The sequence below is a fragment of the Cebus imitator genome, unplaced genomic scaffold (genome assembly GCF_001604975.1).
Source record: "Cebus imitator isolate Cc_AM_T3 unplaced genomic scaffold, Cebus_imitator-1.0 Scaffold162, whole genome shotgun sequence".
NCBI lineage: Eukaryota > Metazoa > Chordata > Mammalia > Primates > Cebidae > Cebus > Cebus imitator.
In genome coordinates, this window is record NW_016107477.1 from 260,328 (window position 1) to 279,206 (window position 18,879).

Below are 18,879 nucleotides of genomic sequence, written 5' to 3' on the forward strand. Positions count from 1 at the left end.
AAAGAACTGGGCAGAAAAATAAAAGTTACAATCATGAAATTTGCTACCAAAAATGTTGCTTTGAGAGTGTATAATAGGCAAAGCTCATATGTAAAATCAGGAAGGGAACATTTGAGCTCAGATCTACAACAGAATTTGGGACCCAGTAAAACAGGGCTGAGGATAGTTCCAGCACTTCTCCAGCGCGGGGGAGGGGGAGTGGGATCCCTGAGTAAGCGGACACACTGTTGCCTCTGTGGTTGAGAAGTAGGTGGGGAGCAGCAAGTCCATACAAGGCTTCAGAGGCCAGGTTAGAAGAATTGAGGCCTTTCTTGGCAAATAATTTACAGCTAAGTCCTCAAAAGCAATTGCCACGAAAACAAAAATTGGCAAGTAGGACCTACTTAAACTACAGAGCTTCTGCACAGCAAAATAAACTATCAACAGAGTACACAGGCATCCTACAGAATGGGAGAAAATATTCACAAACTATGCACCTGACAAAGGTCTCATGTCCAGAATCTATAAGGAACTTAAATCCACAAGCAAAAAATAACCCCATTAAAAAGTGGGCAAAGGACATGAACAGACATTTCTAAAAGAAGACACACAAGTGGCCAATAAACATATGAAAAAATGCTCAACATCACTAGTCATCAGAAAAATGCAAATCAAAACCATAATGAGAAACCATCTCACACCAAGCAGAATGGCTATTACTAAAAAGTAAAAAAAAAGGCCAGGTGCGCTGGCTCACTCCACTCCTGTTATCTCAGCACTTTGGGAGGCCAAGGCAGGCAGATCACCTGAAGTCAGGAGTTCGAGACCAGCCTGGCCAACGTGGTGAAACCCCGTCTCTACAAAAAATACAAAAATTAGCTGGGTGTGGTGGTATGCATCAGTAATCGCAGCTACTCAGGAGGCTGAGGCAGGAGATCTGCTTGAAGCTGGAAGGCAGGGGTTGCGGTGAGCCCAGTTGGCACCACTGCACTCCAGCTTGGGTGACAGAGTGACTCCGTCTCAAAAAAAAAAAAAAAAAAAAAAAGGATATTGGTAGGCTGCAGAGAAAAGGGGACACATATACTGTTGGTGGGAATGTAAATTAGTTCAGTCACTGTGGACAGCAATATGAAGGTTTCTCAAAGGACTAAAAATAGAGCTATCATTCAACCCAGCAATCCCATTCATAAGTATATGCCCAAAGGGATATAAAGAATATAAATCATTCTGCCATAAAGACATGCATGCATACGTTCATCACTGCACCATTCGCAATAGCAAAGACATGGAATCAACCCAGGTATCTATCCATGGTGGATCAGATAGAAAATATAATGCACACAACATGGAATACTATACAGCAATAAGAAGTGAAAAAAATCATACCCTGTGCAGCAATACGGATGCAGCTGGAGGCATTATTGTAAATGAGCTAATGCAGAATCAGAAAACCAAATGCTGCATCTGCTCATGCATATGTGGGAGCTAAACACTGGGCACACATGGACACAAAGATATGGGAACAATAGACACGGCGGACTACTAGACGGAGGAGGGAGGCAACGGTTGAAAAACTATTGGGTACTATGCTCATTACTTAGGTGATGGGTTAAATCATACCCAAAACCTCAGCATCATGCAATATACCCATGTAACCAACTTGCACATCTACCTTCTGAATCTCAAAGTTGAAGAAAAAAAAAAGAATTGAGGCCTTACACTAAGAGCAAAGCCAAAAGCACATTTTAAGCACAAGGGTGACAAGATTACATTTGTATTTTTTGTAAGATTGCAAGCTACAGCGTAAGGGACTGGATGATGTGGTAAGAATGTGGGAACAGCAGTCAGTGGACTACCGGAATAGTCTATAGTGTTCTGGCTAGACTAAAGAGACAGTGAAGAAATGTAACTGGCAGGCTAGGAAAATGATGGGCAAGGAAGACACTGGTGCCCAAGTCTCCCAGGTTTCTGGCATGTGTGACAGGATGAACAAAACACCCATATGAATGTTTTTATTCACAGCAACTTCTTTTTAAGGTTGGTTCTTAGATTTGACCTCTTGTTATCAAGTTAGATGTCTTTTAGTGTCCCTGAAATGTTGTGGTATTCAGCTCAAGTGGAAAGTGTTCCGTACCAGCAACAGTGGAGTGATGCTGAGATAGGGCACGCCAAAGCCCCTTGGAGCCAGTCTTTCTGCTGCCCCATTCCCATTTGATGAGCAGAGCATGTTCATGCAATCATGCATGTGTTAACAGCCACATTCGTGGTGGAGGATCAGATCCGTCTGTCACCCTTCCTCACAGCTAAACAGCTCTGATAAGAAACTATTTGTCAAAACAAATGTCATTTCTGAGAACATAATTTTACATGCACCGGTGGCCTGCCACAATTTTTTTTTTTTAATATGGAACAATCAATTTTACTTCATGAGTAAATGCCCATTTAAATACACAGCCACCTCTATGGCTACCTAAGGCAGAAACTTCTATACCAGTTAATTTGAAGCAGTAACAAAGATTAAAAAAAATAAAAAGCACTTAATGGAAGGAATGTGTAACACTCATTTGTAAGTTAGATGCAATTTCAAATTCACATTCCAGACTCTATGTTGATTTTTTAAAACAGCTAGGGTTGACGCTGACTTAATAGAGTAATAGATGTGCTGGGAAGAGGTGGATATAATGAAAGAAATGGGTGACAGTGACAGTGATTGTTAAAATGGGTCATGAGGTTGTAGGCTGAGCAACCCTGTTTTATAGCAGAGTCTTGTTTCTTATTTAAAAAAAAAAAACAACCTAAAACTTTCAGGATGAAATTCAATGATGTATTTTTTAAACCTTTCTTAGGCAACCAAATATTTAAGTATATGTATTTTGTTCCCATCTTCAATCCCTCAAAGGGTACAGACACTGCATACTTATACTGTGTGTGTGGTTTTTTTAATCTTGTAAAGGCAGGATAGCTCTACAGTGTAGATGAATAAGGCCTTTGATGTTATGCAAATATTACCTCTGGACTCAACACATACAATCCTGAAATTATTAAACATAGAAACCTAAAGCTTTCAGTGCATTTGCTATTTTTATTTTGCTATGCAGAAACATACATTCACCATGGGCTGTGATGCAGGTGACTGTGTAATGGAGAATCTCTCTTTTTGAAGACTATATATAACACTAAATAGTTTTAATTACAGTGAAAATTCTGTACAGTTTAAGGCTTGGCTCTGAACTAGAATGTAAATATGGACCAGATTTGAAAATAAAACACTCTTGTCAAGTAAAAGAAGAAAAATCAATTAAAAAATACACAGAAAAAGAAACCAAGAAAACAAAGCCACAGGAAGCCCAACAGGTTCTCCTGAAGTGAAATTTCATAATATTGTAAACTAACAAAAATACAGGTTTTTCTTCCCAAAATAATGACAATTTACATACTTAGGACTGGTTAGGGAACTCTGAAAAGCTCTCTGGATTGAACACAGACCAAAACAATGAGGAAGAAATCACATTAATATGCTAAAATCAGTACTACCTTATAACAAATTAAATGAGATACACAAAGCAAGATTGTAAGCGTTAAATATTTCCAGAGGGTCAGAGAGTCATTACTGTTTATGGGTGAGAGTAATAAAACCAGATGAAACAAGTATAAGTTGTTTACTGAATAAACTTGGTTATTGGCACATCTAATCTGGGAAAAATCTGACACATCAGATGGACCTAGACAGCTTCTAGTATTTGAGGGTAATCTTCGTTTAACTGTAAACAAAAGGTTTGTTACCTAAGAAATTGCAATTTTGTTCAGACTTTAATAATAATAAACTATGAAAGGCATGAACTGCTTATGTGTTACATGAGATCACGGTTTATATTGTTGGTTATGAACGTGCAGGTATAGCTGAAAACTGAGACATTTTGTGAAAATTAAAAATGCTGCTATTTGTAATTTTATTGTTGCTTCATGCATTATCAGTTTAGTGATGCTGAATCAGATTGCTTTATTATGGGAGGATCTCTCTGCCAGTGTCTTTATTAATGGTCAAGGTCAATTCTTCTGGACTGAAATTTTCCACGGACAGATACAAGTCAGTTGGGTTAGAAGAGGGAAGTCCATATAGGCTCTGGTTTTCCTAATGGTTTGCATGACTGCATTCATGTGCAAGCTAAGTTATTCCTGCAGAAAAGAGATTTGATTAGTTACTCATTTGAAAACAACTGAAAGATTTTCTCAGATCAACGACACAAAAAAAGTATCTTAGAGGATAGAATGCTCATTTGGACAAGAGGCCATGACATTCCAGTGTTAAGTCACTGTCAATTATACACTTTCTCTCAAGTAATTACGATAACGCCCAAGTGGCTGAAGCTCATGGAAGAATTTTTTTTTTTTTTTGCCATCTTCCAAAATATACTATTCATTTGAGTAAAATGGATGGTTTTTATATTTCTCTTTTAAGAGATGCCACTCAACAATTTATGTTTCTTTTTTTTTTTTTTTTTGAGACAGAGTTTCGCTCTTGTTACCCAGGCTGGTGTGCAATGGCGCGATCTCGGCTCACCGCAGCCTCCGCCTCCTGGGTTCAGGCAATTTTCCTGCCTCAGCCTCCTGAGTAGCTGGGATTACAGGCACGCGCCACCATGCCCAGCTAATTTTTTGTATTTTTAGTAGAGACGGGGTTTCACCATGTTGACCAGGGTGGTCTCGATCTCTTGACCTTGTGATCCACCCGCCTCGGCCTCCCAAAGTGCTGGGATTACAGGCGTGAGCCACCGCGCCCGGCCCCAATTTATGTTTCTTAAACCAATGTTAGAGAACTTACTAATATATTAAATCTCCTAAATGTTTTATCACATCACCAAGTTGTGCAAGTCGCTTGACTGCTGCATTCAGCATTCAAAGCCCTCTCAGAAACGCTCACAGCCCCATGAGTTCTTGCATGGCAGGTTAGTATGCATGACAAGTCTGTGCACACATAGATGATACAATCTGCTTACGATGCTGGCCAAACAGCCACTGGAAAGGCATGTGCTTTCTAAAGGACCACAAGATTGCATTTTTTGCCTCCTCCTGAGACAGCGCTATACTAGGGAGAAAAATCATCCCAAAGAATACAGGAAATATAAGACATCCAAAAAGAAAGTGAGTGCTCAGCTTTCAAATTAAAAAAACAAAATCAAAGACCAAAGCATAAACAGGCTGTAATCAAACGTAGTTGAGGAGGAAGCTTACAATGGGATACTGTTGCCATCAGAAGGAGAAAGGGGTATATATTATTTTCCTGGTATTTGGAGCACACAAATTGAGCCTCTCGGAGCAACACTGCCTTAGTTCCAATTATGCCACATGGCAAGTAAAATCAAATTTAACATTACAAATTTGGATAATGAAAAGAGCGCAGGGCCTGGAATAAAAGCGAACACCAGGAAGACCACACAAGCATAGCCTCTGCTCTTCCTTTATCCTCTGACTGGCAGTACATGCAAAAACTCCACAAGAAGGGAAGCTCCAAATGTGAGACAAACCCGTAAACCAATTCTCCATCCTCTTGGTAACCAGCCCAACAAATGCCAGTGAGAGAACAGAGGAAAGGAAGGATCAGGTGAAGGATGAGAGGGAAGTGCCCCATGCCTCATGCCAGCCTAGGCAAGCCTAGAGAATCAGCATCACCTCTTACCTCTGGTCAATCCTCTCCATCTTCTGGTGTGATCTCTGTCTCTTTATGGACCACTACTTTGGTCACTGACATGTCAGGGTGCTGCTCTTTGGCCTCTTTAATTGCCTGAGCCAGCGCCTATCCCCAGGAAATCACAGAAGGGCAAAAACAAAAAGGAGGTGGAACATGCATGATCAGTGGCGAGGTGGAGACTTATGAGCTAGATCTATATCCACAATTTACAAATGAGGTACAATGATTACAAAAGGAAAATCATATATTGGAAAGTTAATTCAGAATTTTTTTCAGAATACATGCCGGACTAGAGGAATAGCATTGAAACTGTAGGGCCAACAGGTTTTTCTTTGTTTCTCTGCCAGGGTATTTACCGTCTCACACATACTACCTGGTCATGGTCAATGTCTGCATCTCCCGTGATGACTATTCGCTTCTCAATTCTTGTCTCTGAAATGCCCCCTTTGACAGTCTGCAAGACACAAAGAGAAGCTTTATGAATTTACTCACTGGGAGAAATCATCATTCTTCAGTGGAGGAAATGGCAGGAGATGCTGACAGGGCATTAAGTAACATCATTCATTCTTTGAGAACTGAAATTAGAGTGCTATGGCAGTTATTTAACGTTTTTAATTCCAGAGGTGAGGATAGAGTGGAGGCCTTTGGTCTGAATTGCCTGTGTTTCGGAACACCTACCGCATGCCAAGTGCTGGGGTAAGCATTAAGTTTAGGATATCAGAATGTATCTTCCTAAAAAGGAACTCACACATGAGGACAAGGGCATCGTAAGTCTAGGAGTTGTAAAAACTCTCCTTGCAGTTGTCCTGGCATCCTAACTGGCAAGCCACTTTGTGCTTGGGTGGCCCAACCTGTGAGTTCTGAACAAGCACCTTCCTCCAGCTTGCTCTCAAGGAATCCTCTTCCTGGTTCTCACTCCACTTACTTTGGTGATGTGCGTAGTGGTGGTGGTACTGGTGGTTTCAGATGTGATCGTCTGTGCGCTCATCAGCACGCCCGGCTCCAGATCTGTGCCAGGATCGACCTAAAGCAGCAGAGGAATAGACCCCTCATCCAGGTGCTCACATTGGCTCTACAGAAGTTGGTTATGCTACTTAAGGCATTATGACAATTTCTTTATCTCCCATTACACAATCATTGTGCTCTTCAGAGTCTGAGAGCTGCTCCCAACAATAAGAACATAAGAACTAAGTGCAACCAGAGATAACTGTCATTAAAAAAAAACTAAGATTTTAGAAATGTGAGGGCTGGATGGCTGAGTGAACACTTTTCTTTCTCCGAGGTTAGGGAAACAGGTTTCTGAGCCTTTTTCTACACTTCGAGACACATAAAGACTTGGTTAAGTCACCTGCTGCTCCCTGATAAGTAATAAAATGACCATTATTGCCTCACTTTTAATAGAGGTGGTCTGGCTGCTGGATCCTCTAAGTCTCACGAATTAAATATTGTGCAGTTCTATGTAAACACGATAAGCCATAAGAGGGGTGAAATGAGGAGCCAGGGCTCTGGTCCTCACAGAACATCTCACCTGTGATGATTCATATGTGATGGTTTTGGTTTCAGTGTGAACTACTGGCACTTCCTTGGTAGAAATTTCTAGCTTTACTCCTCCTGGTGAAACACTGCCAAAACTGATGGTTTCCGTCTTCACCATTGAGGACTGTGCCAAAGGGAAGTAAGCAGAGTGGCTATTATAGTTTGCACAGACTATTTTCTTCTCTTTCCTCTTTGGTGGTTATAAGCACAGGTTAGCATGCAATTAATGTTTATGTGGGGAGTAAGCAGGGGAACGAGGCATACAACACGTACATGTCAGTCTCCTGGGATCTCATAACATTTTTATATGAGATTCTCCAGGTAAAGAAAAACATTTTGAAGGCAATAAGAAAAAAAAGTAAGTCTTCTATTTAATAACTTCTTAGAAAGAAGAATTAATAATGAGACATTAACTTCCCAAATACTTCAGGAATCTCAATAAAAGAGAAGATAAGAGTACTCTGGCATTTAGGACCTGGCCAAGCATGGTTTTGGTGCTTCTGGAAAAGTATACTCATCAGAAATAAATTTATCACGTTTTCTAATATCTTGGCCAACTTTGCATTTCTCAACTTTACTGCCAATTATAATAATTTCAGTGAGAGTAGAAACCATTTCCTAGTGCTATATCATTAATAATTAAGAGATATGTTTGTATGTGACCCTAAAGCTGGAAACCAGTATGCAGGCCCCTAATAGGTAGAAGGAAGGAAGAGGAAAAACTCACAGAAAATTAAACTTAGCTTCACCATTATGCTGATCTAAATTTCCAGGTATCCTATATCAGTTTTATTTTAGTGATAAAAGCAACATTAACCACTAGTTACCTCAAAATGAGGCTTTTGTTCCAAAGTTTCTGAAACGTGGATGGCTGCACTTTGCTCCTCTTGTGACTCATGGGAAGCAGCAGCTGTCTCTTGCTGCTCCAGCACAGCTTTAGCGACCTCCTCCCCTGGTTCCTCTTTAGCCCCCTCCGTCAAGGCAGAGCCCTCCTTCCCTTTAACACTAGAAGCCCCCGTGAATGTGGGCGGTGCTACGGCATCCGCACCGTCTCCTGCTGTGTAAGAAGCATCCCCACTTGCGTGCATCACACGCCTCTCCTCCACCAGCACAGTCTCCTGCACCACCTTCTCAGTGCTAAGCGGTCGGTGGTGTGAGGCGGGTTCCGTCTCGATTCCACTGGATTCCGTCTTGGTTTCCATTTTCTGCATGGGAAGAGATTGTGGCATCAGTGTGACCTTCCATCAACCAAAGGTCAGAAAGTAACTAAAGCTGCCACTTGCTAGGACGCCTAAAGCCAGCATCAAGAGCTTATAACCAGAAACACTGACAGGAAATATAAATTAGCTTTCATTCCTCCCATTGGAATCTCTGATGCCTGCCCCTGTCCCTGCCCCTGGTGCATGCACTTGAACCTGTGCTGCTGCTTCAGGACATCCGCAAAACAAACAGAAGGCAGGATAAAGTGCAATTAACAAAACAAAAACCAAAGCATTGCAGCACATTCACATTGGTTTGGGCTGCTTTCTTAAACTCAAGTGGTGAGATATAATGCTTTTAGAAATTAAATGCCATTAAAATTTCTCAACATGTTTGCCTTATGAATATCTGAAGTACATTCTTGAGGTGCAACTTAAGGCATATGACAGATATGCCAAGCCAGTATAAAGGATAATTGAGTGACACTTTGAGACACTGAAGGCAAAGCCAGCTGGATGCAACACACACACTCACGCCCCAAAAAGAGTAAGGAAAGGCAAATGGGTACATTCAGAAACACCAAGGACGAAAACAAATGGCCACCTGAACCCAGGTTTGAGAAGTAACCCCTCCTATGAATTCTGTTGGTTTTCGCGCAGACTCTAACAAACTGAAGATTTCAGAGCCATCCATGAGCTTTTCCCCAGAAGACTGCTTAGTCTGAGTGAACAAAGAAAGGCAGAGTCAAGCACAAAAGAGAGACACAAACTTAGGCACATACACATTCACGGCTTGTTAGACAAAATTGTAGGCAGAGGAGACGGGGGAGGAGGAATGAAGGAATCTGATACAGAGTTTGGAAACAGAAAAGAATGGGAAATAAAATAGAAAATTGGGGTGACCAGGAGCTCTTGTTTGGTAAAGCAGAGAGAGTTATTAGGATCAGGATGGCGCCGATTTAAGCAGGTATTTTTCCCCCTTCATTGCAAGCCACAGCAGCACTATCACATCTTGGGAACGGGGAGCTGGAAATTAAATGGAAAGTGTTTAAATGCTGACTCTGCACTGCGGTATTGATTTAACCATGAAAAAAATAAAAAAGCTGGGTTGGCTGCTCTCAACATAAAGCCAAGCAGCAAGAGAAACGAAAAGGTTTGGGGTGGAAGGGGACTGCCTCAAAAACTGTCATGCTGGAATTGCAAACTGTGGCCCCAATGAGCGACACTGGTTACCACTACTCGGGAGGCGGACGACTCAGTAACGTAATGGGCAGTAGCCACGGTAAAGGTCGGTTCCTGGGAATATCTCCATTCGGACAGGCTCTTCCTTCGGGGGCCAAAGGGGCCCACTTTTAAGACCTCACTCTCTGGCACTTGCTCTGTTTTGCTGAAGCGTCTGCCTTCCAGGCCAGCGGGGACGGTCATGTCCTTCCCCAGCTGTGGAGCCTTCTTGAGGTCGTCGTCTTCTGGACTCTGCCGGCGAGACTCGGCCTCCTTGATGGGCGCCAGGGATTCGGACAATTTCCGCTTTGTGGTCTGGACCTCGGGTCCTCTCTTGGATCTCTCATCAGCGAGGGCTTCCAGGACCTCATACTCTGCCAGTCCGGGAGTGGTCTTCACGGACTCTGACACTCCTTTCTCTATTTTCTGAAGGGCTTCCACAGTGGAGGGCTGTCCCACTTTCTCACCCTCTCTAGCTTTCTCAGTCATAGTAACAATTCTCCCGGAGACAGTGTCATAGGATTTTCCTAGAGTGTATATTTTCTGCTTGCTGTCTTCTTTCAGTTGCATTTCTCGAGCCAAGTCTTCGAAGCTATGCATTTTAATAGTGCCAGATTTTAACATGTCGGGTGCGAGGTCACCGGTTCTACTGCTCACGGTCACCACCTTGTAAGTCACAATCTTTTTCGAATCACCATCAACTACCTCAGTGGGTATTTTGTCTACAATAACCCAATCCTCTGTGCCCTATGTTTGAAATATAAAAGCTAAATTAGAAATTCTGATGGTATGTCATTACTAAAATAAGAATCCTTTAAAAAAATCAGGGCAACTGCTACATGCGGGTCTGTGATGGGACTGTCCAGGGCTTATGTTATTATCTAATAATTTTGGCTGCAATCTCTTCTCCTCTGAAATGATAAACTATAAACTTCAGCTCAGAATATATTCTGTAGGCAGAGTTGTGACTTCTTTAAACTGGAACATACTTTGCAGTAAAGTTTTTGAAGAACAGATTTGCTCTTATGATAAACTTTGGATCATTTTATATTTCAAGATTAAATAACATTATTGAAGTTGTTCTACAAGTTACTTAGCTTTACATGTGTGGTCATAAAAAGTTTTCCTCGTTAAATATAATCTATACTTCATATACTGTTGTTCTCATAAAGAACTTCCCAACATTCTACAAATTTATATCAATATCATTTTCTTTATTTGTAAACTGTATTTCCTGATACAGGGAATTGAATCCATGATAGCACTTATCATTCAATAAATATTGAGTGTGACTGTGTTCAAGGCATTATACCGAATTATTTCCCACTAATGGGACACTATTAGAGCCCCTTATAAATAGTGATCTGTATATTGTTCGAGTCTTACATTTTTTTTAAAGAAATGGGTTTTCCCTATGTTGCCCAGGTCAGCCTTGAACTGGGTTAAAGCAATCCTCCCATCTCAGCCTCCCCAGGAGCTGAGACTACAGGCACATGCCATTGTGCCTGGCTCCAATCTTATCTACAACTGAAGTTTATTGTCTCAGGAGTTTCTCTCCCACTTTCTTTAGTGTTAGTTCCAACAAAACTAAAGAAATGAAAGCTAAGAAACTTTTGTATTCAGGAACGCATAATATAATGTGACCGGATAGGTTAATAGCTTCACAGATTACAGAGGGAAGAGATATCGAACTAGGAGCAGGTGAGTGCCTTGGTTTACATTTTAAACTGGCATGTTTTCTAGAAACATTTGTGTTTATTGCAGCCTGAAAATTTAAATCTAGAAATATGCGTGCCTTAAAAAAATTACTACAGATCCATCTACATGCTGCTGCTAGAGGAGGTGAAATGAATTAAAAGAATAACCTCTAGGGTCGATGGGACAGTTTTCTGGAAAATTATTTGACGAGAAGTAATCACAGAGTCAGCAGAATCTCCTTCCTGCATTTTCTTTATCACACTTGGCTAGTGGGGAAACCAATGAGAATTCAGAACTTTCAAAATCAATCAACATGATCTAAATTAGCACCAGTCTACAGGTAAAAACAGGCAGTAAAACAACATTTCAGCAAGATTATTATTAGAAAGTAAGTCAATGACAACATACAGAGAAAAATCAGCTTGGATTAGAAGCCATAAAGAAATGATGCATAACTGATAACTAAAATATTAAGAGAATTCCAATTTCCCTTCCCCAGAATCTAAATCAAAATTATGTACCTACTTTGGTTTTAAACAAAATACATTTAAAAGGGAAAATAAAAACTAAAAACATTTTAATGACACTGAAGTCTGAAGAGCAATTCCTTTTGGAAAATTCTTTATATCTGTTTTTTACCTGAGACTCAAAGAATGGAGAGCTTCCTTGCTGCAAAAATATAATTTTTTCAGAAATCTCTCTTTCTTCTTTGGTCTGTTTGAATAAAGGGGGTTGGGTTGGAGAAGAGGAAGTAGACAGTTTCCAAAAAGGCAAGTTAGGAAGAGAGTTCTTTCATTGTATTATATCTATCTCATATATTCTCATAATATTCTTTCGTTTTTTCCTGAAGGAGTAAATTATTGTTTATGCATTTGAAAAATGATCTGAAACTATCTCAAAATTCAGTTTTTTCCAAAGAGTTCAGATTTTCTGAAACTTTGGGGTTTATATAACTTAAATGTGCTTCATTTCTACAAACACAGAACATGCAAGAGCAATATACAGGCATTTGTTCTTGGCATTTAAACAGTGTTTATGTTTGCTTTAAAAAGTGGGTGTTTAAAATAAAACATTAAGAAATTTTTAAAAATTTAAGTTAGGAATAAAGCCTGACTTCTATTTCTGACAAGTATTTTATTGTATTCCCCATTTAGGTGCTGCTTGTTACTGAGTAATGAAATGTACACAATGTCACTGCATTAGTCACTAATTTAAATAAACCCAGTTATACTTAGATGGATTGATTTATTATCCCACAAATAAACAAAAAAATACTCAAGGGTATAGTTTTATTTGAACTTCTGTAACATGGTTAATAATTTTTAAAAGTCAATTTCAAAATATCTTGGTGGAAAATTAAGTATATCAATTCATTCTTTAAGATAAAAAAATAAGAAATAATATTTCATGTTAGGAACTAGGTTTTTACTTTTTAACTATTTTTTTTTCTTTAGTATTAAATAGGCACAATTTAGGTGGCAATACATGAGCTATCAAGCCTATGTGCATGGTGCTCAACTCCACAGAGCAGGGATAGAAAGATTAACTTAAAAAATAACGATGGCAAGTTCAAAGTTTCTAGAAGAATGGAACTTTTAAAATATGTTTTATCATTACAAACAATGTAATTTTATGAGAGCTATTTAAAATTTATTTTTGTCTAAAAATCTACCAGTACTACATTTAATCATTTGTTTGCATGACGTTGTAGGGGAACATCTGGAATATTCTGTAGGACCTACTGACAGATTTTGATAGTATCATTCTCAAATGACTCTTTCTAATGAGAAACAAGTAAGCCATTTTCAGAAAAGAAAAAAAAAAGCAACCCTCTGTCCTGCTGCATTTTGGAGGATGGTATTAGAAAAGATAAAATGTACTATGTGTAATGATTTTTGTTTCTTTTTTCTTTTTTTTTTTTTTTTTTTTTTTTTTTGCTTATAATCATAGCCTCCTTTACAAACAGAAATGAGAAACAGAAAGGAAAGGTCAAAATTATAGGCACTTTTCAGAATACCACTGCTAGGTCTCTAATTACAATCACTGAACTAAATATTATTCCTAAGATAAAAGCTTTACAAAAACCCAGCAAAGCTGGTACTCAGCATATCCTGTTGTCTGAAACCAACTAATTTAAAAATTGCCTATGTCTTCTAACTGAAAATATTAAGTGTCTACATTCTAAACTGTGTATGTCCAATAACATAAACAGGTAACATAGGGAGTAGGTTTTAGAATTTAATTCTATATATGGTCAACCTCCCCATATAGTCAGTCTAGTTAATAGAGAAGTGAAGAGGCACCGAGAAAGAAACTCACTTTATTAGGGGTTAGGATACAGTCAGGTATATAGCCCAACCATTTCATTTAGTGACTTCAACATTATAAGTAATTAATCTCAATATCATAATTGGAAAACAAGGCCCTATACTGGCACAGAAAATTCATAACAGTGTTATTTACTGTTGGGTGATTAAAGATTTCTACAAATAAATTTTAGGGAATCAAATTTGCAAATGAATGTTTGGGAATTATGGAAACGGACTAATCGTCTAGCTCAAGGAATTACTGTACAGTGAACATGCCTGTAACACTACCACTCACATGAAAGAGAGAACAATATTGGCGCAGCATACATACTAGTAGGTACTATTTTTAAATTATGATTTGGAAAATTTTGGTATGCAAGTAACCACTAAGGATATATTTCTAACATGGACAAGGCTTAGATGCATCACGAAAGGCTGTCATGGGAAAGGTTTATGGACAGAAGATGTACTTGGGCACGCTGCACAAACCACATGCCTACCCTCCCTATGTTTGGTGGGCCCTGGGTGTGGGTGTATTTGCCTATTTTCTAAAGTAAATGAGAATTAGATATTGTTTGCTGCTTTGGGGCATCCTTGCTACTTGTCTGCTATTAACTCAAATATCTGAAACTTGAAACAATTAGCAATCAAATTTCCATTTTATGCAGGAAACAAATATAAAATTCTCAGAACATAATCATCATTATTAGCTCACTGAATATAATTCTAACTATAATTTTCTTCTAATTGTTCATAAACTGGTAGCATTTTATAGAAATAATTATTATAACAATTCAACTACTATAGATACAACAAAATAAAGAAAAAAGATGGTCACATTAAGACTCAAAAGATCTTCAGGTTTTTTCTTCAGTGTACCATTTTGTCACTGAGACAAACAAAAACAAAAACAAAACCAACTAAGCTTTGGGAAGTTCTAAGTTTGGGGACACCAAATTGAAGTTTCTTTCTGATTGTGACACAAATAACCATTACTTTATTAGAATTGTCAATTTTAAAAATTAAGTTAAATATTTCCATTTACAAGTAACTGGATTTCTTTCTAAACCAGTTTACTGTTTAGAGTGGATTTTATTACAAAATAAAGTGATATCAAACTAGTAGAAGCTACTTTAAAAAATATCCCCTCTAAAATAAAAAGCTTTTGGTTATATATTTAAAAACCAGTATGTGTTTTATGTACATAACATACAAAGGATTATAAAAAGGATAAAATTATCTTTTGTGCTTTTCACATGTAAAAGTAACAGAAGCCATGGTTTTAACACAGAAATTGGCAATAATTTAGAGCACAAGAGCTTTCTGGTTTGTTCTGAAGGCTATCTACAGGGCCCTCAGTTGGAGTATAAACTTAATGTCCTCGATGACTATGAGGTCCTGGAGAAGAGAAGAAGCGGGAAGAGGCCACTCTGCCTGGCCCTGCTGCCATAGCACACTGACTGCCTAAAGACAGCTCTTTTCCTCTGGGACTTGAAGCTCCTTCAAGATGCTTTTCAGGGCTCCTTTGATAAGCAGGGTTAATCAGCCCTGTTTCTAACAAGTTCTTTATATCTAGTCAAGCTCTTTCTGCTGTGTCTTCCGTTCACGGTGGTAATGGAGCACTGCAGGACTGCAAAACAACCCTGCAGAGGCTGAAAGCAGTGAGTATGCCAGCCTGTGGTCTTCCCCAGTTTAAATAACCACGCTGCTTTGCCATTCTGCAGAGGGTATGTTTTTCTTCCTTAATTATGTTGAAAGAAAAGCCTTTCTTAGCCTTCTCCAGTTTTTCTGCACTAACACAGAAAAAGCATTAATATCTAGGGAAAGTTCAGTGTATTCAAAATACTCCATAAATTATTAATGTCTTTGGGGCTTATCAAATGTTAATTGTCTAATATCTAGAATTTAATAGATGTAAAACAAATTATTTTACTAGTCTAATGGCCTAGACTCATGAAGTTCCCTTGTTTATTAGCACCACCCTTTAAATTCTGTAAGTTGTTCCCTAAACTTTCATTCAAAGTGGCTACTATTTAGCATTTTCTGAAATAACATCATGAGGAGAGAGGCTTTGCTTTGTTTTGTTTGGGATGGCTATGTGGTTTGTGTTTTTGTAACTTAATCCAGTATCTGATATCTTTAGAGCCAGTAAATTATTTCCAAAAGAGTTAGTAGAAATAGGGTAAGCCAAACTTAACCAATTACAATTAAATTTATGAGAGCATAACTTAATATTGTAAGGACTATTACATTTAAATCAATCTGAATGTGAAATTTATCTCTTGAAACTCAGTAGTTGGAATGGAATTGGAGTTTAATGGTACAAGAATATGCTGGTAATTGTACTTTTCATTTATTCTGCATAAAAAGTGTTCTTTTTAAAGTAATTCAAATGGATATAGACCTATTCCCTTTTTAGCTAGGTTTGGAATTGTCATGAACATAGTGATAATGAGTTCTTGGTTACTTTTGATAAATAGCTTTCAAAGGAGGTTTAGAACTTGATCAACACAACTGCAATTCAATTATTCTTTTTACTGCAAGGACTTAAGCACTGCATGCAGACTACTGTTTAAAGAATTTTTTTCTACCAAAGCCTAAGTTTTAATGTTCTATTCTGTGCCAGCTTCCTGAGCAAATATTTCCCAATAAAGGAGTGTTACAGAAAAGGAGGTTAATCAATATAATGCTAAAAAAGATGCAGTTTTCAAAAACTACTTCTTTTGAAACAGAGATAAAGCAGCATGATGTCTAACAATAGGTAGTTAAATTAGCACTACAGTAATATTTGGTTCCCACATAATGGGAGCTCTGAAGTAACACCAGCTGAATCCTCATACTCTCTGGCTGTACATATAAAAGAGCTTCCTTGGGAGGCCAAGGCAGGCAGATCATTTGAGGTCAGGAGTTTGAGACCAACCTCACCAACATGTTGAAATCTTGCCTCTATTAAAAATACAAAAAAACACTAGTTGGGCATGGTGGCACATGCCTGTAGTTCCAAATACTCAGGAGGCTAAGGCAGGAGAATTGCTTAAACCTGGGAGGCAGAGGTTGTAGTGAGCTGAGATCACACCACTATGCTCCAGCCTGGGCGACAGAGTAAGACTCTGTCTCAAAACAAAACAAAACACTCTGTCTCAAAAAAACAAAAAGATCTCTTTAAATGTATAGCCAAAGAGTGTGAAATAACCTTACCTAAAAAAAATTTCTGGCCACTACTTTCCCCCCATAAAACACCTACTAAAATTTTTTTAATAAATTTGGCCAGGTGTGATGGCTCATGCCTGTAATCCCAGCACTTTGAGAGGCTGAGGCAGGTGGATCACTTAAGGTCTGGAGTTTGGTACCAGCCTGGCCAACATGGTGAAATACCGTCTCTATTAAAAATACAAAAATTGGCCAGTGTGGTGGTGGGTGCCTGTAGTCTCAGCTACTTGGGAGGCCATGGCAGGAGAATCACTTGAATCTGGCAGGCAGAGGCTGCAGTGAGACAAGATCACCCCACTGCACTTCAGCCTGGGCAAAAGAGCAAGACTGCATCTCGAAAACAAAAAGAAAAAACTTATTATAAATCAGTTAAAATCAGTTATAAATAAAAATCAAATACTCATTATATCAATAAAAGCCTGGTGTATAATATCTCAGAGTAAAATTGTCCTGAAATGCTATCAACTTTGTTACCATTTAATCAAACAATCTCAACAGGCCTCATCTTGCAATTGAGAGCAAGTCTGCAGAGTGTTTTTAAATGCAAAAGAAGAAAGCGTATGTAGAAAAAGTGTCAGTTCATGAAGAGGATACCTTGATTTACCTCAGCTATAAAATCTAGGTTTATGGTCAGAATCAGCTGATTTTTACTGTGGTCTCCCAGTGGCTTTCTGCCCTAAGAACCATCTGATGTTATTATTCACTCCTCAGCCACTATAATCATTTCATTTTGCAGTTTTCCTTTGGAGCACTGAGCATCTCAGTTCAGGTTAAACATAGATAAGAAGAGAGATTTTCTACTCAGAAGTTTGTCAAATGCAATTCCACACCCTGGAGAGAAGGGAGGCTAGTGAATAGAAGGTGAGTCCGACCACAAGCCTGACTACTGACCTCTTCAGGAACAAGTGGTTCGATCATGGGGGCATCCTCCTGCCTGGCGGCCAGTCGCACGGGGGAGGTGGAAAGCCTCTTCTCCCATTCATTCGTGATGGCAGTGTCTGTCGAGGTTTCTAAGAAGGTTCTTTTCAGCTCGCTAATGTTGGTTTGATGTTTCATCAGGTCATCTTGAGTTTTTTCTAGCTCCTATATTCAGAACATAAAGTATCCAACAGTCAACATTTTACATTTGTGTTCCTTTCAGCTCTGTTTTTTAAAATAATGTTAATTTTATTAGTAGTCAAAATAAAATACATTTTGATCAAGGCTCATGGCACTACCACAAACACTCTGGTGAAAATGTGATTTTCCCATGGAAAGGAAAGAGAAAAAAAAATCTAGTTCACACAAACATGAATACCAAAAGAATTTTAGAAGGTAAACTGTAAAGAGTACAATTCACATGTAACCTGAGAGAATTAAAATAAATATACACACAGGAAAAGGGATCTATATCTAGGAGAGAACAAGGAATCAGAGGCCGAGAAGTCATTCCCACTTATTAACAGGTGAGCACACGGTTCATGCATCACAGTACAAGCCCACAGGTATTCCACCAAAAGAAAAACAACACACACGAACATGCACTGGTATGTACCAATACCAACCTCTAACATAAGATTACTATGTTTGACATACACATTTTCACCCTTTATTCGTTTAATCAGACTATTCTGAAAAAAGTGGAGAAGAAAGGGAAAAGTAAGGGACACAGTTGTCAAGGGAACAAATGCCAACCTACACAATGCACCAATAACACGGTAACCGGCTACAGAGCATGCTGAAAGGTCTGAACGCTGTAGACAAACAATGACTTATCACACACTGGTTTTTTTTGTTTTTGTTTTATTTTTAATTTTCTACCTGTGCCTTGAGCTCTGCATCTTCCTCCTGGTCCGACTGCCAGCATCAAGAAAGAGTGGGAAATAAAGTCTTACATGCAATTTACTCTAAGATTGAAGAACTATGGTCTATATAGACTTGCTAAATGTTGGCACTCGTATGCTCTTGCATATGGATGCCACTTCTTTCTTATACATAAACCACAACATTCTCACACACAATTAGGAGCTTAATAAGAATACAGGAGTGAAGAGTTCTT

At 38.8% G+C, this 18,879-nt stretch overlaps 1 protein-coding gene across 40 annotated transcripts in view; it reads right to left on the reverse strand.

The window, feature by feature from the left end:
* Window positions 1–3,041: 3,041 nt before the first annotated feature.
* The window catches only part of EPB41L3 (erythrocyte membrane protein band 4.1 like 3), a 243,717-nt gene continuing 227,879 nt past the window's right edge, over window positions 3,042–18,879 (reverse strand). For 14 of the 40 annotated variants that reach the window (XM_037744012.1, XM_037744010.1, XM_037743998.1 and 11 more), the window contains 13 exons: window positions 18,642–18,677; window positions 18,386–18,451; window positions 17,733–17,924; window positions 11,962–12,036; window positions 11,490–11,588; window positions 9,637–10,371; window positions 9,008–9,124; window positions 8,032–8,409; window positions 7,197–7,328; window positions 6,594–6,692; window positions 6,042–6,122; window positions 5,657–5,773; window positions 3,042–4,155 (listed from right to left, as the gene is read on the reverse strand). In XM_037744012.1, coding sequence (XP_037599940.1) covers window positions 5,663–5,773; window positions 6,042–6,122; window positions 6,594–6,692; window positions 7,197–7,328; window positions 8,032–8,409; window positions 9,008–9,124; window positions 9,637–10,371; window positions 11,490–11,588; window positions 11,962–12,036; window positions 17,733–17,924; window positions 18,386–18,451; window positions 18,642–18,677 — 2,121 coding nt within the window. In that variant the 3' untranslated portion in view covers window positions 3,042–4,155; window positions 5,657–5,662. The remainder of the gene's footprint in view (window positions 4,156–5,656; window positions 5,774–6,041; window positions 6,123–6,593; window positions 6,693–7,196; window positions 7,329–8,031; window positions 8,410–9,007; window positions 9,125–9,636; window positions 10,372–11,489; window positions 11,589–11,961; window positions 12,037–17,732; window positions 17,925–18,385; window positions 18,452–18,641; window positions 18,678–18,879) is intronic. The other 26 variants (XM_037744024.1, XM_037744022.1, XM_037744029.1 and 23 more) reach the window with 14 other exon arrangements.